The following is a 22,537-nucleotide window of genomic DNA, read 5'->3' on the forward strand; positions in this document are numbered from 1 at the left end:
CCACTTAAGTTACAACTGCAGCATGTGGTTAGTTGAATCCTAGGCTACATGTTTTACACTATTGGCACTCTTTGGTTATCACATTATTTTGCCAATTACCCTGGGTACCAGTGAAATATTCAAAGCTATCAAATGCCATTTATCACTGTACTTTGCTGAGTAGGCTTTTAACTTTGTGGTGTCATATTTAGCCACTTTGATACATGTGTTGTTGGTTGTTTTTGACTGTTTCAAGAAAACCTTATTTGAACATAACTTATTTATAATAATTGTATTACTATTAAGAGAGCAGCAAGATTTTTGTTTCTGCCCTCAAATTAAGTAGATTACAAAATTGTTCCCACAGTAGTGTTGTAGTACCTATAAATGTTTGTAATATTATCTCCCTCTGCTGGTATTACTGCATACTCAAAAGGCTGATTTGAAAGAACTAAATATATCACAATTTCTGGACATATCCTAAGTATCTTTCATTTGGAAATTATGAGGTGCATGGATACCTTGGATACCTTTGGTTCAAGTGTCATCTCCCAGAAGCGATGGATTGTTTTTCACCTTCTCTAAATTGGGGAAGAAGGCCAGCTCGGTCATGTTTCGGCTGTTGGCACACTGATGAACTGACTACAGCTTGGCCATACTCCCTGAGGGGGACACTTGGCAGCCAGCCCTCTCCTTCTGAGCTCTCTATCCGTCTTCGTGACCTGGTCGACCTCTCTCGCGTGTTTCTGTTGGCTGTCTTTTATCTGAGCAGAGGAGGCAAGAAATAAAGTAAAAGGCATGAGCAGCATAGGTTTTTCTTTTCAATTTTAAACGTTTTCTTTTTACTTACCTTCAATTACTAAAATACTTAAAGTACCACAATAGAGTATATATGTAGACTTAATAATATGGAAAACCTTAAGTTATTGCATTTAAAAGCAAAGTTAAAAGTTTTGACTATATTATCCAATATGTAATGTAATGTTATACAATTGTATGTATTGTAATGTAATTTAATAAAGTAAATGTAATGTAAATCATAAGTGGCCATCGAAACAATGCAGAGATGGTGGGGGCTGATTTTTATGCCTCAAAACTGACACAATTGAAAATACATTTGTACACAAAGCCCTCTTCAGGATGAGCATCGTGATATGTTTATGAGAATCCATATTCGGGACCTTATCATTTCTATCACAAAACCCATTATCAAATTGTATCAATTTAAACTTAACACACACCAGCTGGTACACGGTAAGCGTTGAGCTTTGAGACACAGTGGAGAGTTGCTCACTTTTCCCAAATGGTACCTGATTTGGCCATTTTAATCGATTAATTACCTTATCTTATGCAGGAAGTCGAAGGTGCATCCATGTACTATAGCCTGTAGGAAAATACAAGTATACATCGAAAGAAGAAAGTTAGAGTCACGTCTAAAGTGCAGTTTTGCAAGACTGACCATTCCAACGCTTAAATAAAAACAAAACAATTCCAATTTCACAATGTCCATATTTGTACTCAGTAAAGCGTGTGTCTGGACCTTTATATATACAGTCTATTGTCTGGACTCTGGAATATAAACTAGACAGAAATATCCTGATGTCCGACCGTCCCAGCAGAACATGAATGCACACAGACGTAAATAAGGAAATGAAAATAAGATTAGTCGACTTACATTAACATTGCCTCTGACTAAACGTCAGAATCAGATAGTATAAACGGGAATACATGTTTGTATTTAACGTTAAGGCAAAAACAACTTTGCAACGTTAAGATTGGTGTTTGGTCACGTGATTGGGGTCAAAAGTTTCGCGGGAAACAACATGGCGAGCGATATGTCATCTCCTACCTTGGACGCTGTGCAATGTCCCGTCTGCTTGAAAGACTTTACGCCTGGCACCATTAACAGACATCTCGACGTGTGTCTGCTGAAAAGCGTTGCTGACAGCAGTCCGTCGACAACAGAAGAAAGCGAGCCTCCTTTGAAGAAATATCGCATTAGTGCCACTGCCGAGGCTGAGCCACCCAGCACCACCGCGTCCAGCCCTTCCTCCGTGGCTGGTGCGGCTTCATCTGTGTTTTCTTTGTTTCAGACCAACAAGAGTAAACTTTTAGCCCCAGGTGAACGCAACGGGGTTTTATCAAGTAAACTATCTCCTGTCAACAAAGGGGTTAAACGTAATTTGCTCGGCGAGGCAGAACCAGGACCAGCAGCAGGTACAGAGGATATGAAGTCCCCTGGATTAAGCGGTAATGCTTTGAAGACATCCACTGATTTATCACCACGGACACTGCTGACGAGTAACAAGCCTCTGGCAGAGATACTGAGACCAAACACACTGGAGGAATACTTTGGTCAGAGTAAAGTTGTGGGACAGCAAACACTCCTCCGCTCACTGCTGGACTCCCAGGACATCCCATCCCTGATCCTCTGGGGACCCCCTGGGTGTGGAAAGGTGGGCCTCGTCACCTGACCTACATACATGTATTTCCATTCTGTTATGCATGACTTTAGCTTTCTTCCGAGCTTCAAAACAAAGTGACCATGTTCAAATTATTTAAATACATCTACCCTTTTCCCTTCTAGCAAAATAAGATACAATCAACAATCTATACACAACGGTTTTTAATTTCAACAGTTTAAATGGGGGAGGCTGTGGCTCAGTGGGTAGTGTGCTGGACTTCGAATCAGGGGATAGCAAGTTTGAGTCCCACTGCAGTCAGCATGTCGTTGTGTCCCTGGGCAAGACACTTCACCCCAAATTGCTCCTGTGGGGATTGTCCACAGTATTGAGTGTATGTAAGTCGCTTAGGATAAAAGCATCTAACAAAATGACAAAACACAACATGTAATGAGAAGTAAATTCTAAGAGCACTTCAGGTTTAACACTTCTTAATCATTTTTATAAGCTCAGCTCTATACTAGACTAAAACCTATCTATAAACTGTCAAAGATGATGCTTATAGCTGTATGCCTTTTTTTATATCAAGGAAAGGTCATAATGATCATCATATCAGATGTCATCTCTATGTAAATATGGCACAGTTAGCAAAGTAGCTGAGCTTCATCTGTAGGCTCATGGACAGGTCATTATGAACTGAAGGCCTAATATATATTATCAAAACTATACTTCAACAAACACTACAGTGCATCAGATGTTATGTGTTACAATATGATACAATACATCAATTATATGTCCGATTTTTTGCAATCAACTAATCAATATTATCTCAAATTAGCATTAGATCGCATGATGTTCCGTATATTTTTTATTCATGTACAGCACTTTGGCGCGACCGAAAGTTGTTTTAAAATGTGCTTTATAAATAAACTTGATTTGATTTGATTTGATTACAGCCAGTGCGAATAATAGTAGTAGTAGTACAGCATATTGAAAAAGTGATTCTGTCTCTGGCTGCTAGGTTGGTGCAGTACTTGCAAGTGTTACTTGTCAAACCTAAATAGTATACAGCATGTGAGGTATATGCCCAGCTATATTTCTACACAGCAGCTTCCCATTCTTAGATGTTGTCAACATGCTTCAGTAACACTTTACAGTCACAGCTCTCTGGTTTCAAAATTGGAAGGTTATTTTTGGAGGTTGTTATTAGCATGTACAGTAAAGACAAAATATTTTCGAGGCCCTAAAATAAAGGTGCATTGTAGGTCCTGGAATATGTGCTCTAAAGATGCTGTACAGGTGTTTATCATTGATTCCATTTATATTGATTCAAAAAAGGGCACATCCTGTGTTCAAATCAAATGACTTTGTATGTAATGTGTTGTGTTTCAGACCACTCTGGCTCACATCATTGCCAGCAGCAGTAAAAAGAAGGGGACAGCTCGTTTTGTCTCTCTGTCCGCCACCAGCACGTCCACCAATGAAGTGCGAGAGGTGATCAAGCAGGCGCAGAATGAGCTCCGGCTGTGCAAGAGGAGGACCATACTGTTCATCGATGAGATTCACCGCTTTAACAAATCACAACAGGTGGAGTATTAAACCAAATGTTATCTGATCCATGTTACAATTAGAAGTAGCCACTTTAAAATCCACCCTGTGTTGGTATTTGCTCTTCAGTTTCTGTATGAAATAGGTACAAAATAATGTAAATCATGAATAGAGAGTTTTCAGTTAAATTGCCACTGTTGACTGTATTTATTTAACCTTTGTTAAGACAGGTAATCTCATTGAGACACAGGCTGTTACTCAAAAAATCCCTAATAGAAAGCAATCTTCAGATTTGATGTAGTTGTATGCTTCATGACTTTACTTTCTCTATGTCAGCTACCAAGGATGCTCAGCTAATAGTAGTTTAACAAATGCCTACTGTTGATATCTTGTTGTTTTAGAAATAGTCATTGTTGTCCCTTTTTTTTTTTCTCCCATGGTTAATTTGTGTGTGTATCTGTAGGACACCTTCCTTCCTCACGTGGAGTGCGGAACGTTGACTCTGATCGGGGCCACCACAGAGAACCCGTCCTTCCAGGTAAACGCTGCGCTGCTGAGCCGGTGCAGGGTGCTGGTTCTGGAGAAACTCTCTGTGGAGGCAATGGGCTCCATTCTGGACCGGGCTATGGCCACACTGGGGATTAAAGTCCTGGGACAAGATCAGACAATTCCCAAAGAGCAACCCCAATCAGATGAGTAAGTGCGCCCTTGGTAACCAAACAGAGTGAGTGACACACATCAATCATGATGGGATGTCAGCAGACAACTCAAAATATTTGATGGTTGAGCCTGTTGTTGTCTTCTGTTCCTGGCTCACTGGATTCATTCGATAAACAACGGGAGTGGCTCACTTTTATTTTGGATAAATTGCCATTGTAGCTCATAATAAACAGCTTATAATACAATTACAAAATTCAACCTATAGATAATTTTTAAGGCTACCGTTTGAGTTTTTGTTTTTAAATTGTAATGCAATATTATATGAACAGCTTTTATTTGAATCACCCAATTTATCAATTAGGTAAATGGAAGAAACACTCTTTATAAACCAATAGAGAAACTGTCATCTACGTTTTTTTATAATTCAAAGGTTGTTATATTTCTTGATAATGTTATTATTTTATACCTCGGATTTCTGGATAGACTAATACTGTATCTTTCAGGTGTTATTTACCTTCACATTAATAGTGTGTTAACTTATAAACGTATTATTGCGCAGTTATGAGACCTTTAGTGCTAGCATTAAGGGAGGCACTAGGGATATTGATGATGCTTTTTGTGTATACTTGAACACGGCTGAGCATAGTTTGAATGTTGTGGCGCCCTCTACAGGGCACATATGAAAATACGTTTTTGGGAAGGACGTTGTAAATGTCCGACATTCTTTGTGGTTTCTAGTTACAAACAGATCTATACGCATTGAGTCCATTTAAATTAGTAAGTCTCTTAACCTTTTTTTATTTATGTTATCAATATTTAATTAGGAAATGTCATTTCTCATTTATTTCTTCCTTACAAAATGGAATATATTTTTAAAGTATTGCAACTGGTGCACTATATCTGATATATATTATTGTTTTCCCAGGCCAAAGATCTTCATTGAACAAAAGGCTCTGGACACAGTCGCTTACCTCTGTGATGGAGACGCGAGAGCAGGACTCAACAGTCTGCAGCTGGCTGTTCAGGCTCAGCTGAGCTCGGCCCGGCCCGACCCCTCAGGGCAGGGCGGCTCTCAGGAAATACTGGTGAAGGAGGACCACATCAAGGAGGGTCTTCAGAGGTCCCATATTCTCTATGATAGAGCTGGTAAGCTTATATGTTCTTAATTACGAAATGCCATGTGCAAACTAAGGGCCCAATAGATTCACCAAATTAATAGTAATAGTAGAAATAGCCTTTTTGGCCACGGTGGTTATTTAAAAAAGGGTTGTTATTTTTTAAACAATTAAGGACATTTCTGAAATGTTCAACGTATAGTTTGTTTCATTTTTTTTTAAATGTTTAGATTACACCAAAATCAAAAATTGTACAACATCTGTGATTTGGAAAATGTCCTTCTGATTAGAGGACATTCGTCTAATTTTGAAACTCTGACACTGCTTATTTAAAGCGGATTAATTATGTAATAGGCAGCTGGGACAAAGTGTTTTTTAGGATTATACAAGGGGGCGGGGTTGTCACATAGTCAACAAAAGCACATTAACACCATTAGCACATTGCTACATATTTCACAAATCCACATATTTAAATCCTCCCATCAGTTTCAATATACCAACTGCCATCAATATCTTTACTTTACATAACATCTAAATAATCTGAGGTTTTAAGCTTAACAGCCCCATCATATTGCTTTCCAAAATGCGTCCTGTCACGGGGCTTTCATATCAAATCACTGAATGATAAGGGTTGAGAAGAAAGCTCAACCATGCATATCACTTGAGGGTGTACTGTCTACAGCTGTGCTTACGGTTGCTTAGTGCCACATTTTACAAAGTACACCCATTTAAGTAACACCCAGCATTCATACAAAGTGATATATAAAATGTCTCCAATTATAGTAGACTGTATTTTCAGCCTCTCCAATCATTTACACACTCCCACCCTGGTCCCACCCACCCACTCTATGATCCTCTGACCATCCACTCCGTCCTGTTGCATAACCCTTCAGCTGTCCCAAAAGATCGAGATTTACTGCCCCGTGCTTCAAAGGGTGATGGAAATGTCCGTCAGCATGACTAGTGACCTTCAAAGAGAAAGTATTCTTCCTGTTTTTTTGTCTTTAAATAATTTGATCAGTCTTTAATCTTTTGTTCCTTTTGGTGTTTCTTCTCTTCAGACCTTTGGGAAGTTTTGTAAATGTTTGATGTGACTTCACATATCTTGATGCATTTATGTGTGTGTGTTACACAAAGGTGAGGAGCATTACAACTGCATCTCAGCGTTACATAAGTCTATGAGAGGCTCCGATGAGAATGCAGCTCTGTACTGGCTGGGCCGCATGCTGGAGGGCGGAGAGGATCCTCTGTACGTGGCCCGGAGACTGGTCCGCTTTGCCAGCGAGGACGTGGGTAAGACCTAATGGAAATTATCCTTTTTATCATCTCTGAATTGAGTGATTTTTGATCATTTACCCCGTCCAGAAAATTAAACAAGCAGCTGCCAACTTCTCAAAATGAGACCCAAAACTCTGGTTTGTTCATCAGGTTGTAGCTTTGCAGGACTGTTTCTTGCACACAATTAGACATTAGATCGTAGCTACAATGTTCCCAAAATCCCAGCCTCTTAGTCCCTTGCTTCTTTTAAATCTTTTTTTTATTTTTACTCTCGCTTTTGTTTTATCAACTACTTTATGTGTGTTGTTCTTTTTTGTTTTTTATTATGCGTAATCTATTTTTTAAAGTTATATGTTTTGCTTTTCTTGTACTAATTTAAACCTTCTCTGATCACAATATCGTTTTGGATATTAAAATGCTTTTTTTACTTGTAAAAGCTTAGTTATTAATGTATATAACTCTGACTCCTGACCTTTTGATCATAAAATAGGAGGAGTAGGGCAACAAAGACTAAATGTGCTATTTTATTTTATTACAGTAAAGGAAAAAACATCTGAAGTGCTTACAGAGAAATTGTCCCATATCTTCCTCAGGTATGGCAGACTCCGCCGCTCTTCCTCAGGCCGTGTCAGCCTTTCAAGCTTGTCACTTTATCGGGATGCCTGAATGTGAGGTAGGCTTTCCTGACCAATCAGTGCTGGTTCTGAGTCATATCAATCAGATTTTCAGTCAGTCTTTACCTCTGTTACTGCTCAACAGGTGATCATGGCTCAGTGTGTAATCTATCTGGCACGAGCACCCAAGTCTGTTGACGTCTACAAGGCCTATGCTAATGTGAAAGCTTGTTTGAGGAACCACAAAGGGCCCCTGCCTTCTGTCCCCCTGCATCTTCGCAACGCCCCAACCAGACTGATGAAACAACTGGGCTACGCTAAAGGCTACAAATACAACCCATCCTTCAGCGGCCCTGTGGAGCAGAAGTACTTACCTGACGAGCTGCAGGGAATCAACTTCTTCACCTGGACGCCTTCAGACCTGTGAGGCTCTGCTGCTACAGTGTGGTGTTAAACCAAAGTCTGCTGAATGAAAACAATCCCATCAAATAATCACTTGTCGGGAAATCATTTTAATTCTAATTCAAGATAAGGGAAGGACGCTTAAAGTATTTCATTAGTTGATTATAAGAAGAATAAACCATCAATCATTCAGTTAACCATCATGTTGTTTTGCATTTCTGTCAGATTTAACTTAATTCTGTTATGTTATGTTCTTTTATCAAGGAAAACCTAACCATTTACTTTGAATTAATTTACTTATTGGATTAAAGTCCTTTGGTATGTTCAAAAAAAATAGAAAAAACATACACAATCTTTGTTTTCCCATTATCAAATGTTTGCTTTGGTCAATATGTGTTTGTTTATCTTCATCCTGTCTATGTGGCGTTGTCAAACATTGTTTAATCTGATGTTAATGTATGTTTCTTTGTCATGAATATATTTGTTCATAATCTGTATATGTTTTTGATAAAATAAAAGACAAATATAATATTAAAATGTCAAATGATAGTTTATTGCCCGTTCACTTCTTCAGTCATTGAACATTTCTTCAGTTTTGGGCCATGGTTTAAAGGGAGAAACACAAGATTAGGTTAGTAAATTACACAAATTGAATATTTTTATTACATGGTTGCTTAATGCCATTTATTTGGTCTTCCTCACCTCACTGATCCAGGGGATGAAAGAGGCCACACGGGTGAAAATGGTGGGCTTCTGAGGGGTATTACAGCCCCGTCCATCCACAAAACTCGTCACTCCTTGCACATACCACTTACCATATCTGCCCTTGCAGTTCAGAGGGCCTCCAGAGTCACCCTGGGAGGTGATGGCAGATATTAGAGCAAATAAAAAGCTAACTGTGTTGCACTCAAAGCATGACTTAGTGGTTCTTCCTCACATGGCATGCTGACTTGCTCTCTCCTCCTGCACAGACCATGGTTGTCTTTGCTGAGCTGCCCCACCAGTGACTTTGACTACAGATTTCATGATCCACAACAGGAAGTAGGGCCTGCTGTAGTGTAGTAGCAGAAGGACCACCAGCTAAAGAGAAAATAACATAATAGCATTTGAATAACATTAATACATTTCACTCCTCTAAAGGACATTTTTCCACATACAACTATCTCAAATGAATGAAAAGGTGTCACTTGAGAAAGGAGATCCTGCAAACGGCTTTTGATCAGCATCACAATGTATGAATGTATTACAGAGTGCGGGATCTCCTTTTATTACGTTTTATTTACACATGGTGCACTACACCCCACGTGATCTTGATAAGCAGAATTGGGGACAGGTCTTACAGTAGAGACTACCCCAGCCTGTGACGTAGCAGGGTTGGTTGTGGGCGAGAGTAGCACCATGCTGTGGCAGGCAAGCCGGCTGGACCTTGTCATTGATAACAGCACTTTTCTCCAGCTTAAGTAGGGCAATGTCATTCCTACAAAACATGATTAAAAAGGCAAAATTAAACATATCAGCAGTACATTTTCTTGTAACCTCTCAAAGTATATTTAAATGTTTAGAGAGCTTTTTTTCTACAGGTGAAGTTTTTTTCATTTATAAAACTTCTATTTACTCAGCTGCTGCTCAATAGGAACTCACACAGTATACTGTACTGATATAGGCAACTTTTTACAAGGACATGTTTTGTGTAATAATCCACCACAGATCTGGAAAAGAATATGTTGGGATCATTACCTACCCACAAGACACGCAGTTCCTGTTCCATTTGGGATGGATGAACATTTTTGCCACCATAATGGACTGTTCAGGTCCTTCCTCTGTCTTCATGTCATGCTCAGCCAGAACAGCCCTGTACGTGTGGAATCTGGATTGGAAAATAATAAACTTAATATATTGTGTATTAGTGTAAAAAAAGAGATGGGAATTAAATCACAGACAAAAGGGGTCACATTTTCATCCCTTGTGTTCTGTTGGAACCTCATCATCAGAAACAATTTAAGTTGAAATGAAGTTCTCCTCACGTAATGCAATGTGCAGCAGTCAAAACCCAGTTAGGAGCAATGAGTGTTGCTCCACAAGTAGGGAAAAAAGACTCCAAGGAAACCTGCCATGGCCAGCTGTATGGACGGGCTTCTTCCCCATTCACCACACGGCTGGTGTCCGGCTGGTAGCTGGGCACACCACACCCAGACACTTTAACAAAAGGAGAGACGGAAGAAAAAGGATTACTTCACATTCACATTATATATCTATTCCAGTGAAGGATTTAGTTTAATGGGCTCAGCTGTTGTTACAACCAGGAGGAGGACGACAAGTGCTCGTTCCATCCTTTATTTGTCCAACTGGGTTATGCAGAGCTATTTATGTGAACCAGCCCAGATGCTGCCCTTGCAGTTTTTCAATGATATTTTCCAGATGTCACAACAGCTGTGAGCCAACCAAGAATCACATAGTCGCTGAAAATCCCACTGTTTAATATACAGATTGATAAATCCAAATGATGCAATGCAATACAACTAGGTCCAAATCATGGGGGGACCCACAGCTGTTCCAAAAATGTCACCTCTGGATCTCAGGGTTACATTAAGGAAAGGGGGGAGTATTAATGATATATTTATAAATCATAACTATATATTGCAGGGTAAAACAGGACTCAAACTGATCATGATGACACATATTTAAAATGATTGTGTAAACTAAGAGTCATTTTCGAAAGGCTACTCCTCAAAAAACTACTTCAACTGGCTACTTAACAGCCTTTGATGTATGATATTAAGGAGTTTAGGTTTTTACCCTTGACAACTTGATTAATATGTAAATATGTTAGTCCAACCATTAGGCTAACAGGAGTCTTTAAGTAACAATACTAATTTAACTAATGTTATAGCACACTTTAGTCTACATTGCTAAACTTCTTATGTTATAAATACTGCTGCTACTTAATAACTATCTGAATGTGTAATTTTGTAATAATTTGTACTTCAAATACTATCATTGTGCATGCCTTTTTATGTAATAGTGTTATATTTTTCTTCGCCTGTAACAACGTAAATGTCCCCGTTGTGGGACGAATAAAGGAATTCTGATTATGTTTCTACTCGGGGAAAAAACTGTGAGAACTGTGGAGTTAAAAATAATTATAGAACAGAATATCATATTTCATTGCACCATGAATGAAACAGAAAGACACACTCTTACTGATAGTTCAAGTAGCATGGAGAGAACTTTACAATATTTTGAGAACCTCCAACCAAGAAGAAGGTAACCCTCCTCGTCAGTGGGGGTCGCTGTGGATCTCGCCACCTCCGGTGTTTTCTTCGCTGCTCGGCGCCCATGCTCGGCGCAGATCTGGCTGGCGCAGATGACAAAGTTTCAAAGATGGCGGTGCCCGGTAGTGTACTCATGCGGCTTAGAGCTGTCTGTAATGTTACAAAATGTTTTCAATCAGGAGGTAAAACGCCGTCCAACTTGGGCAGAGAGCTGCGGTGGTACAGCACCACAGCCCAAGGGTTTAAGGACGACGGGTCATCTTCTGCAGAGAGTAAAGGTGAGGGAAGAGTTAGCAGTTAGCATCATTGGATAACCGGTGACAGCAGCAGCAGTGTTTAATCTCAAGGGCATCCATCATGTAAAAAAACCCATTAATGCTTGTGTTCGTGGTCTTTCCTTCATGTTTACCTGAGTTAAGAATGGAAAAAGCTTTCTTTGACCTTGCTGTGTGTGTGACCTTCGTTTTTTTTTACTCTTTAGATGACGTGAGTCCGAGCCTCTTGAAGGAGTTTCCAGATCCTAAAAGTCTCCTGAACAACACCATCAGCCGGTCACTGGGAGTCAACGACCTGGCCCAGTTCATCCAGTATAGCTGCACGGAGAGTGCAGGAGTCAAGGTCAGATCACAAGTCCTAATGGGATGGAGGGGGGCTTCTCAACACATCATGTCCATTGAGGGCTAATGACTCTGAAATTAATCTTTATATTGTAACTGTGGTTCTGCAGAAAGCCACCGTTACACTGCTGTGGCCCTGCAGGATTGAAGAGGAAGGTTTTGCATCCAAGAAAGTCGACGCAGAACGATTTGCTGCGGCGGCTGCTTGTTTCAAACTCAGAGTAAGCTCCATTGACCTCAGACTCTATCAAGTAGACATCATTTTGTCTTGCAATCTGTAGTAACATTTCATCACTTATTTTATGTTGTGTGTGTGCAGGAAATGGGTGTCATTGGTCCAAATAACCAGCTCCCTGTGAGGAGATCGGGCAGGGGAGAAGGTTTCCAATCACAACTACATAATGAGGAGGACAAATGGACAAATGATGTATTTGTGCCTACAACTAAAGCGGTGGCACAACATCAATGGCCTCCCAAAGAAGAGCCTTCCAACATCTCTGAAGCTCTTTCCATCTTTCCACAACCTAAAACTCTACTCGCCAGGGTCATCCAGTTGGCCACGTCATCCAACAGAATCAAGGTTTGTACCATTTTATCAACTGCCATGACTGCACAATTATAACTAAGCAAAGATAACATCATCATGTATCATCAACTGCCTGGGGTTCTCATTTTTTACAGGAGAATATGCAGTTCATAACAACATCAGGGAAGCTTAAGAAGTGTGTCCTGACGCTGCGCTGGCCAGAGGAGATGAAGTTCTTCGCCACAGCGAACAACCGAGTGAAAGCAGAGAGGATGGCTGCAGCGCTCGCCTGCATGAAACTGAAGGTAAAGATCATTTTCTCAAATCTACTGTACCTTTAACCTCAATGTTTAGAGCTGTGCTAAACCCTGCATCCTGTCACCTGGTCCAGGAGCTGGAGCTACTGGACAAAAACAACAGCCCTCTGACTCACGCCAAGTACAATCGAGAGAAGGTGAAGGAGGCTGGAGACCGGGAGAGACGCCCCCACCCCATCGAAGTCCCCCAATACCTGGAGGAGCACTTGAGAGGGTACTTTGCAGAGGTCAGTCTTCACCTCATGTGATAAAAAACTTAGAGATTTTCTTATCATCATCTTTTGGTTTTTGTAGAAATGTAACAATTACATTTATCAAGTGGATGCATTGGTGGGTATCTGTTGCTTCAGGTATCAGGTGAGAAACATTTTAAGTAACAGATCCATGAGCTAAAAGCAGGGGGGTGGGGGGGGCGAGTTACTTTGGTTTGAGAAGTTGGGGGGACACAAAACAGAGGGTCTGTGGGCCCTCCGCAATGGAAATAGTTCTCGATTTGAATCCCTTTTCCTGCCTTTCTAACAAAAATATTTGTTAGGACTATGGTGCAATCAAAGAAAATGTGTAGTGTTTAATGCCTGGCAAACGTATCTATTATCCTATCCATGTGAACCTGCTTTATTTGTGAGTGGACCTCACATACTCTAGGGCAGGGGTTCCCAACCTTTATTGTGCCAAGGACCGGCAGATACATTAAAGAAAAAATCGCGGACCGGTTGTCAATTTTAATATTTACTCACCAGCAGGTAGCAACAGAGGCTAATTGTATGTAACAGCCTGAACAAATACTAGAACAATATGCATCCAAAACATATTAACAACGTTTAAAAAAATAACCGACGTTATTAAGTTTATAAACCAAAACGGGAAAACAGATAAATCAACGTTTTGGTTTTGTTTGTATGATTCACGGATAATCGTGTGTGTGTGTGTGTGTGTGTGTGTGTGTGTGTGTGTGTGTGTGTGTGTGTGTGTGTGTGTGTGTGTGTGTGTGTGTGTGTGTGTGTGTGTGTGTGTGTGTGTGTGTGTGTGTGTGTGTGTGTGTGTGTGTGTGTGTGTGTGTGTGTGTGTGTGTGTGTGTGTGTGTGTGTGTGTGTGTGTGTGTGTGTGTGTGTGTGTGTGTGTGTGTGTGTGTGTGTGTGTGTGTGTGTGTGTGTGTGTGTGTGTGTGTGTGTGTGTGTGTGTGTGTGTGTGTGTGTGTGAACCAGGCTTGTCTGGATAAACTCATTTTTAAAACATAGTCACTGTCCATGCCGGTTTCAGTTGGATTATTTGTCACAGTTGCTCCGATCAGATCGGTCTCCTCCATTTTGTAGATTATTTACGACTTTTGAATCCACATAAACACATCGGCAAAATCCGGCTTACTTTGAGCATGTGTTTTAAACAGTTTAATCCCTTTGTGAATTGTTTTCACTTCCGCGCCATCCTTGAATTTCTTCATACAGCGGGAATCCAAATTAATTAATCCTGAGTCCAATAACCATCAAAGTCACTCCAATAGTGCTCCTTAATTACGCTGTCATCCTCCTTTAACAAAATACTTCACATTCATCCAGTTTGTGACAGTAGTTGTAGCATTTTTTAGACTTTTAAACTTGAATTACCCCCCCTTGTGTGTGTGTGGGGGGGGCTCTTGGGAAAAATGTTTGGGAATTTTGTTTTATGTTTAAGTTAAATGCATCAACCTGGTGCACTTTGAGCACAAGATGAAGAGATGTATGGGTACAGCTCTCAACACTCATGAAACAGAGCTGTATATATTTCAATAATCCAAACATCTTTAGAATATTATCACAACCAATAACAAATCATTTAAACTCGTTTATTCTTATGTTATGTTACCTAGTTAGCATTCTTTCTTTTTATTTATGCATATTTTACCAATCACTGCCCTTTTAAACTGTATTTCTTTACTGTCCTATAGTTAACATTGGAATGATTTATTATTTGTTTTTGTACAACTATATTAAATAGATAAAGGTGTGCATTGGACATATTTGTTTACATGACCAAACAATTTGAGACTCACTGAGATAATTAAAGTTAACTTTCCTATCACTCGGAGAGTCCTTTACCTCACCTGAGCTGTAGTTATCAGCCTCTCAGTCTGACAGGAGAGAGCTCTCCCTCCAGCTTGTTGTAGAAACAGCTTCTAATATCCGTTAGCTCTGAGCTAGCACCAGATGCTAATAACAACAATCGCAATGTGCTCGTGCCACACACACACAGAGACTGCGTGCTCCTCCGTGACGATGACGGCTTGAGGTTAACAAAATCATAATAATTGAATTTGACAGTGGGGGGGGGACAAAAACGGGATTTTGAACAGTGGGGGGGACATGTGTACATTTAGGACTTACATGACCAGCAGCAGAGCTCGGGGCTATAATGCAGATTTGTTTGACTTTTTTACACTTTGTTGTTCTCCTCCTTTCCTCCGCTCTTGTCTCTGATTGTGAGTGTGTGCATTCGTATGTGTATGTCGGAAACAGAGCGGAGGACAGAATGTGAATGTGCAAAGCAGTGCAGTGGACACTGAAACATGCACATACATTGGATAAATAACATAAGCGTTTAGTTTATTTAATTAAACTGAAATATATATTTATATATTCATGGGGGGGCGCGGGGTTCCGTTGGGGACCCCCCCCCCCCCATCACAATGGTAGGGGAAACACTGAGGTGTACTAATGGCTAATGATTTCACAGTACCCAGTGGAAACAGATGTGCAGAAGATTTGGGAGGAGGAAGAGGCTGGAGGAAAGCAGATGCTGAGCCATGAGGAGGAGGAGGAAGGGGAGGAGTACTTGACGGACGCTATCACAGGCAAGCCGTACAGACCTCTGTCTGAAGATAAGGTCATGCAGCTCAACGCCCGCCTGCAGAGAGACTGGGAGAAGATTAACCCTGGGCTGAGTGTGGAGCTCCCGGTCGATGCCCACCGTGAGAAGGTGATCTCAGCGGTGCAGTCGTCCAGGGTCGTTGTGATTGATGGAGAAACGGGATGTGGGAAAACAACACGGATCCCCCGCTTCCTGCTGGAGGAATGTGTTAGGGCTGGCGAGGGGGCGAACTGCAACATCATCGTGACCCAGCCTCGCAGAATCAGCGCTGTGTCCGTGGCCCATCGTGTCACTCAGGAGATGGGTCCAGCTCTACAAAGCTCTGTGGGATACCAGGTAGATACACGTTTATACTATATAGAGTACTGATGGTACTAATTTTAAGCGTCTTTGGGTTCAAGAAAAGTGCTATAGAAATATAATTTATTATTACTGTATTTAGAACATGTTTACAATTTGTCAATGGCCATTTTGAATGCAAAATTAACATGTAGCCTCTGTAGGCCTTCTTTTCTGTACTGGGAAAGCAGACTGACAAATATCTAAACTATTTCATAAAATGAATGGTACATTTTCTACTATTAATTGACTTGGTTGTCTTTAATTATGACCTTTTCCGCTTGAATTAATAATGATTGTTTTTGAAAATAGGCCAAAATATAAAAATAGCAATAATGTTTACCATTTGGTCAAAACTAGAAAAGGCTGATTTTTTTTTTTCAATTATGGGCACTTACAAATATGTAAATTGTTTGACACAAAATAGATCTATACATTTATAGATGTCATCTAAGGTAATCATACTGAAAGTGTTTCAAATCTTCACATCCAGTATTCTGAGTAATGGAGATGTTTCTTTATTTGTGTTTGCATTGGTATTATGATGAATAGGCAAGCACACATATATACGTATTTATTTAAATAGTTCTAAAGCTAATTATTTGATAAAAAATTAAATGAATACACCAAGAAGATAGTTTTTGTTCTAAATATGACTTCCGTAGACTCCTGGCTTTTAAGACGGGCAATATACATTTGATGAAGTTACTGTAGAGCTTGTTCCTTCCTTTTTGTTGTCTCATATTTGTAGTGGTTATTCACATTATCGGATAGTGTTTTCCGGTAGAAAAAGTAAGTAATTACTTTCTGTGCGTAGGTGAGACTTGAGAGCCGGCCACCAGAGCAGAGCGGAGGAGCTTTACTCTTCCTCACAGTGGGCGTCCTGCTGAGGAAGCTGCAGTCCAACTCGTCTCTGAAGGGAATCAGCCACGTGGTGGTGGACGAGGTCCACGAGAGGGACATCAACACGGACCTGCTGCTGGCTCTGCTGCGCTCCACCTTAGAGGTAAACCCTGACCTGCGGGTGGTGCTTATGAGTGCTACTGGGGACAAGCAGAGGCTGTCCGAGTACTTTGGGGGCTGCCCGATAGTTAAAGTCCCCGGATTCATGCACCCAGTGAAGGACAGATACCTGGAGGATGTGATAACAGAGATGGGACTCCGACCGCCAGTCCAAAAGAGAGGGGACAAAGACAAGCAGGTGAGACTGGAGTCTTATGTGTTTCAACTTCAATATGCTCGGAGTTTATTTTCCCTTGTGTCTCATGATGTTATATTTCATCTTGTTTAAGGGAGGAAAAGACGATGTCGCACCAAATGTAGATTTAATAGCTGATGTCATCGAGCACATTGACAAACATGGAGACCCAGGTAACTATCTGACAAACTGTCACATTTTGCTTTTTTAAAATTATGCTTTTACAAAGTTTAAGGAGATGGATCTTCATTATATTTGTCAAAAAAATCTTCCCTCATGCTTCAGGTGCAGTGTTGTGTTTCCTCCCCGGATGGCAGGACATCAAGGCCGTTCAAGAGAAACTGGAGCAGAAGCGCCACTTCTCCTCCGGCTCACAGATAATCTTTCCATGTAAGTATGAGACAAGTTTACAAAGAGCGACCTTTGTCCTCCAAGTATAGAGAAGATTTATAATTGTATTTTCCCTTTTTCTTTTAGTGCACTCTAGTTTATCAGTATCGGACCAGCAGGCGGTGTTCCGGCGCCCCCCAGAGGGTCGGAGGAAGATCGTCCTCACCACTAACATCGCTGAGACCTCCATCACCATCGATGACATCGTCCATGTGGTGGATACAGGAACTCACAAAGAACAGAACTACGACCCAAAGACTAAGGTTAGCATCACAGTTTCAGTTTGTCTATGTACTCTTTCAGATCTACAAAAACAGACCTTGTGATTTGTTGTCCTTTCTGAGTATGATTCCTTTTGGTTTTCCAGGTCTCCGGTCTGGACACAGTTTGGATTTCTCATTCTAACGTGACTCAGAGGAAGGGGAGAGCAGGGCGTTGTCAACCAGGACAGGCTTACCATCTGTTCCCACGACAACAGCTGGAAACCATGATGCCCTTCCCCATCCCGGAGATCCTGCGCACCCCACTGGAGAATTTAGTTCTTCAAGCTAAAATCCACAGTCCTGACTGCACGGTATTTAAAGGGAACAAAAGGCTTTGGTGTATTTTTATTTTTGAATCGTCACTTTTTTGTGTTTATCTGCCGTCTAAATAATGTCATTCTGTGTGTGTTTGTGTGCAGGCTGTAGATTTCTTATCCCAAGTATTGGACAGTCCAGAGCAGTCAGCTGTGAGAGATGCTGTCCGTAATCTACAAGACATTGGTGAGTGATATTCTGGATTGTGTGGTCAGATATGAGCAACGTTTCTTGTGTGTTAAACTGGTTTGCATGAAACCTGTTTCTCATATCATGAATCGCATTAAATTAAATCATGCAAAAACACTTCAGTGCCTGTGCACATACTTATCTGGATGGCAACAACCCAAAAACTGTTAAATAACACTACCCTTGTTTAGAGGTCAGACACATGGCAAGCATCCATTCATATTGACAGGCTGATTAGAATTGACTGTTGCGACTGCGTATCTCTGTCCACAGCTTGAGACCTACTTTTTCACTACAGGTATATTCAAACGGACAGCCTGAGGGGGGAATCAAATGTGTTTTTTTGAAGATGACAGCAAATAAACCTGTTCTAGTAGAAACCTACAACACAAGTAAGAACCTTGAACTGAGCTTAACATCTCTTCTGTCAATCTTTTTTCTTTTGTAGGAGTTCTGGACAAGAATGAAACTCTGACTCCTTTAGGGGAGCGTGTGTCCTGCATGTCATGTGACCCTCGTCTGGCCAAAGTGCTGGTACTGAGTGCCATGTTCAGATGTGTCCTGCCAATGCTGTCTGTAGCCGCCTGCCTGACCAGAGACCCTTTTTACAACAGCATGCAGAACAGAAGTCTTATTTGCAAGGTAAAACCCACATCATCCGCAAGGTTTTACGATATTATATAGGAATTTGTAAAACAACACCATGTAAAGTCAGGTAGTAATTAGTTAACGTTTGTGTTGTGTTTGTCCAGGTGAAAGAGAATCTGAGCAACTCCAGCTTCAGCGACTATCTGGTGTTAGTCAGAGCTGTGTTGGGCTGGAGGAGGGTTCAGCATGAGGGGGACAGAGAGGACCGGGATGAATATCTGGACAGACACACTCTGTCCAGGTTCAGTCTTCGATTCATCAATGGTTCGTACAAGCACACACACATTGCGTCAACACATTGTTCGCATTTTAATTTACCGTTTATTTTACATCAAATCATTTTGTTGTTGTGATGTCACTCTGCAGGTCTCATCATGCAGTTCGGTGAGAACCTGCATGAAGCCCAGCTGGTGACTCGTGCACAGGACTGCCAGCGCAACACTTCGCTCTACAACCAGCACAGCCACCAGGACGAGCTGCTTAAAGCTGTGCTGCTGGCTGGACTCTATCCCAACCTCATTCAGGTACAACAAAGGAGTCTATTATACTTATTATTTACCTGCTCTTCTCCATCAAAGGTTAAAGCCAGAATTGTGAGATTGAGATCTTACTGTAGAGGAAGAGGTAATATTCTGTTCTAGTGGTGACGTTTCTAAAGTGCCAATATCATTATCTTAATAAAGTAAGATCCAGTTTTTGAGGTTGATGTCTCTCGAAAGCTCACTTATGTCGTGTCAAATTATCATATAATGATTTGAAACGTACAGTCTTAAACTCTGATTGCCTTTTACTCTGTTAAATTGTATTTTTAGTCTTCTATGTGTTGAACAGAGACATATGTTAAGGATTTACATTTCAGGAGGGCAAAAGGAAGTGTAAAAGGTGGATTTGCAAATGGTTAAGGACAAGGGGGTTTTGTGGTTTAATGATGGGATGTAGGACCTGTTTCCTTTTATGAATATATAGTGTGACTGTAAGCTGTGTTCGGGGTGCAGAACTTCTTTTTCCTCTGAGGATGAAGTTGCTCCGTTTCTGCATTTTAAATCGATTTCACTTGTATAATGACTTTCTTTATTACTTTATTAAATGTAACAAAAGACACATTTTGACCATGAATAATTTATCAGTTTCTCTTAAAGGTCCCATGTCATGGCCATTTCCACTGATCATAATTCCATTGTTGTGGTCTACTAGAATAGATTTATACTGTGCAATTTTCCAAACTCACATTGGTTTCGCATACAGCATCTCTGTAAAGTATGTGTATTCACTCTCTCCACTAAACGGCTCGTTGCAGCTCTTGCCCCCCCCCCCCCCCCCCCCCCCCCCCGTGAGCCCAGTGTGCTCTGATTAGTTGGGACGTTGTGAATCGAGCTAAGCTCCATGGAGGTGTGATTTCCTTGTTTAGCGATACACAGCGAAACACAGCGAAACTCACCCTGAGCACACACAAAGTCACAGCCAATAAGTAAAACAATAAGTGTGGCTTGATATTGAGTAAGAAAAAGGTTGATAAACGCTGTGAGAATGGGTCTGCAGAGAGAATTTCAACTGTCTGTTATCAGCCTGCAGCCAGGGAGGAGAGATCAGCAGAGCTGCCTGCACTGAGTGTGTGAGGAAGTCCGTGGATTGGTCAATTTGGACCAATCAGCGGAGGCTTAACGTAACGGCTCCACGGATTGGTCCATTTCGTTCCCGGGACGACATGACATCATGATGTACCCGGAAGAATCAAATGGACAATAACGTATCTTCAACGAGGCGTTTTGGGGAGGTATTTTCTGTTTTAGAGTTTTACTCCCTACATGGTGTACTTTGAGGGTTTTGACTCTGCAGACCGTTTACATGCATAAATACCTTCATAACACAAGGGGACGGGCAATAACCGGAAAAGCATGACATGTCACCTTTAAGAATGTCCTCCACAAATTACAACTCCTACCTTTTTCTCAGGTGAAGAAAGGTGTTGTGGACAAAGGAGGCCGCTTTCGCCCCAACAATATTGCCTACCGCACACAAAGTGGGCCGGTTCATCTTCACCGCTCCTCAGTGAACAGGTTTGAACACAATTTCAAAATTCAAAGACACCAAGTTTTTACTCTTGTATTGCATATGTAAAAATGTTATCTGCTTTTTTTTGTTGCAGAGGGAAAGAAAAGCTCCCTAGTCGCTGGTTGACCTTCTTCAGCGCTATCCAGTCAAATGGGACTGTTTTCATCAGAGACTCTTCTACGGTCCACCCCCTCGCCTTGCTGCTGCTCACAGACTGCGATATCACAGAAACAGGTAGGACGTGTACTGCCTTCAAGAAAGAGGATTTTTAAAAACAAAGGCTCTGTGCTTTTAGGTGGTTGGGGAAATGATTTTAGGGCAAAGAACCCTGATAATCATAATGAATAGGGATTTAATGTCATCACATTATTTAATCTCATATTGTGTTCATGTTAGCCAATAAAAACAAATCCAAATGAATGCTAATGTGGCTCTGTAACTGCTAAACGTGGAAATGGCCAACTGTTTCTTATCAAGTTTGTAGCATCAACTATAAAGGTGATAATATGTCAGTGTGTGTTTACAACTTGTTTCCGCTTCTTCCAGTGGTATTTGTTAGACGAGGTTTAACTTATGAATAGTGACGTCCTTTTTAACTGATACATTTTTTTCAAGATATTGATAGCCCTTGTTTTCTAATATCTGTTAATAGACTTACTTATTTAACTATTTAACTTATGTCTTCCATTCCATAGACATATTTGCCATGTCATCATTTTTTTATTTTGGATTGTGCATTAAAAAGCTCTGGCTCAATACAATAACTACAAACTATTATGTAGATATGCTCATCAGAAGCAATAACATATTATCACCTTTTTAGATTCACAGGCAGTCATTTCTCCTCTTCATAAATAACCCTGTCCTTTCCCTCCTGTCTCAGTGAACGGAGACAGAGTGGAGGTCTCATTTCCTGGACGCTCTCTGGTGCGCTGTGAGTTGCCGGTTGACACCTGGGAGCTGCTGTGGCAGCTACGCACCTCCATTCAGAGCATGTTGTACCGCAACCTCAGCAACCCCAGTAACGCAATCATCAACTCTTCTCAAGACGGAAAGCTCATCTCCTTACTGGTACAGCTGCTCAACAACACGGAGTCAAACCCTTCTGCTCAGACCCACCACAGCGACAGTGAGGTGGATTAATGACATCCAGGACTTTCATTGGAGTGTGGCTGGCTGGTACAGAGGAAGCAAAGAGGATGGTGGTCTCATGAGGATGTTTTTTATTTAAAAAAAAGTCAATATTTGTATATATGAGTAGAGCCCCACAGTTATCTGCAGTGTGCTGCTGGTATTGTTGAGGTAAATGATGAACTTCCATGTGATGGAATCCATTGGTTTGGATTTTGGACTGTGTTCGGTAATTTATGGATATTAGTTTTTTCTGGAAAACAGAAGTTGAATTTGACCTAGACCAAAGGTCAAACGGACTGCATGCAATAATGAATGAAATATTTATTGCAAAAAATGCTCACATGCCAACATGAGGTAAATTATCAGACCATTGTTAGTTTCAGCTTCATTATTTAACTGATCATAGATAACAAAATAAACAATAATAATTCCTGG

General features: G+C 40.9%; 3 protein-coding genes and 1 long non-coding RNA gene across 5 annotated transcripts; 2 read left to right on the plus strand and 2 right to left on the minus strand.

Annotated features, from left to right (window-relative positions):
• Positions 1-515: 515 nt before the first annotated feature.
• Positions 516-1,903, minus strand: LOC117461750 (uncharacterized). The gene is made up of 3 exons (XR_004553747.1): positions 1,829-1,903; positions 1,320-1,363; positions 516-743 (listed from the first exon to the last, which is right to left on the minus strand). It is a non-coding gene; the product is annotated as an uncharacterized lncRNA (long non-coding RNA).
• wrnip1 (WRN helicase interacting protein 1) lies at positions 1,696-8,547 on the plus strand. The gene is made up of 7 exons (XM_034103646.2): positions 1,696-2,435; positions 3,774-3,968; positions 4,393-4,625; positions 5,515-5,735; positions 6,842-6,997; positions 7,576-7,655; positions 7,742-8,547. Exons 1-7 carry the CDS (start codon positions 1,803-1,805, stop codon positions 8,021-8,023), a joined length of 1,800 nt encoding a protein of 599 aa, XP_033959537.1. The 5' UTR covers positions 1,696-1,802; the 3' UTR covers positions 8,024-8,547.
• A 135-nt stretch (positions 8,548-8,682) lies between these two features.
• On the minus strand, positions 8,683-10,667 carry LOC117462589 (chymotrypsin-like elastase family member 3B). The gene is made up of 6 exons (XM_034104864.1): positions 10,661-10,667; positions 10,023-10,194; positions 9,740-9,865; positions 9,339-9,475; positions 8,936-9,078; positions 8,683-8,853 (listed from the first exon to the last, which is right to left on the minus strand). The coding sequence occupies exons 1-6, from the start codon at positions 10,665-10,667 to the stop codon at positions 8,683-8,685; spliced, it is 756 nt and encodes a 251-aa protein (XP_033960755.1).
• Positions 10,668-11,303: 636 nt separating this feature from the next.
• dhx30 (DEAH (Asp-Glu-Ala-His) box helicase 30) lies at positions 11,304-22,537 on the plus strand. 2 transcript variants are annotated; one of them, XM_034105420.2, is made up of 19 exons: positions 11,308-11,548; positions 11,752-11,888; positions 11,998-12,108; positions 12,207-12,467; positions 12,569-12,718; positions 12,805-12,957; positions 15,440-15,910; positions 16,731-17,114; positions 17,206-17,284; positions 17,397-17,501; positions 17,589-17,764; positions 17,869-18,075; positions 18,184-18,265; positions 18,717-18,910; positions 19,021-19,180; positions 19,283-19,440; positions 20,870-20,973; positions 21,063-21,202; positions 21,852-22,537. In XM_034105420.2, the coding sequence occupies exons 1-19, from the start codon at positions 11,335-11,337 to the stop codon at positions 22,109-22,111; spliced, it is 3,546 nt and encodes a 1,181-aa protein (XP_033961311.1). In that variant the 5' UTR covers positions 11,308-11,334; the 3' UTR covers positions 22,112-22,537. The 2 variants fall into 2 exon arrangements, with proteins under 2 accessions (XP_071062462.1, XP_033961311.1); XM_071206361.1 differs by lacking the exons at positions 20,870-20,973; positions 21,063-21,202; positions 21,852-22,537 and adding an exon at positions 20,482-20,652 and having other exon boundaries at positions 11,304-11,548.

This window comes from Pseudochaenichthys georgianus, chromosome 17, assembly GCF_902827115.2.
Source record: "Pseudochaenichthys georgianus chromosome 17, fPseGeo1.2, whole genome shotgun sequence".
Classification (NCBI taxonomy): Eukaryota; Metazoa; Chordata; class Actinopteri; order Perciformes; family Channichthyidae; genus Pseudochaenichthys; species Pseudochaenichthys georgianus.

Bases quoted from the DNA above. Each gene is read 5' to 3' on its own strand.
- wrnip1 (XM_034103646.2), top strand. From the start codon at position 1,803: ATGGCGAGCGATATGTCATCTCCTACCTTGGACGCTGTGCAATGTCCC. The intron at 4,626-5,514 runs GTAAGTGCGCCC...TTGTTTTCCCAG, and splicing joins GAGCAACCCCAATCAGATGA to GCCAAAGATCTTCATTGAAC. The intron at 6,998-7,575 runs GTAAGACCTAAT...TATCTTCCTCAG, and splicing joins CTTTGCCAGCGAGGACGTGG to GTATGGCAGACTCCGCCGCT.
- dhx30 (XM_034105420.2), top strand. From the start codon at position 11,335: ATGCTCGGCGCAGATCTGGCTGGCGCAGATGACAAAGTTTCAAAGATG. The intron at 12,109-12,206 runs GTAAGCTCCATT...GTGTGTGTGCAG, and splicing joins CTGCTTGTTTCAAACTCAGA to GAAATGGGTGTCATTGGTCC. The intron at 12,958-15,439 runs GTCAGTCTTCAC...ATGATTTCACAG, and splicing joins TGAGAGGGTACTTTGCAGAG to TACCCAGTGGAAACAGATGT.
- LOC117462589 (XM_034104864.1), bottom strand. The intron at 9,866-10,022 runs GTGAGGAGAACT...TTTCCAATCCAG, and splicing joins ACTGCTGCACATTGCATTAC to ATTCCACACGTACAGGGCTG. The intron at 9,079-9,338 runs GTAAGACCTGTC...TTTTCTCTTTAG, and splicing joins AGGCTGGGGTAGTCTCTACT to CTGGTGGTCCTTCTGCTACT.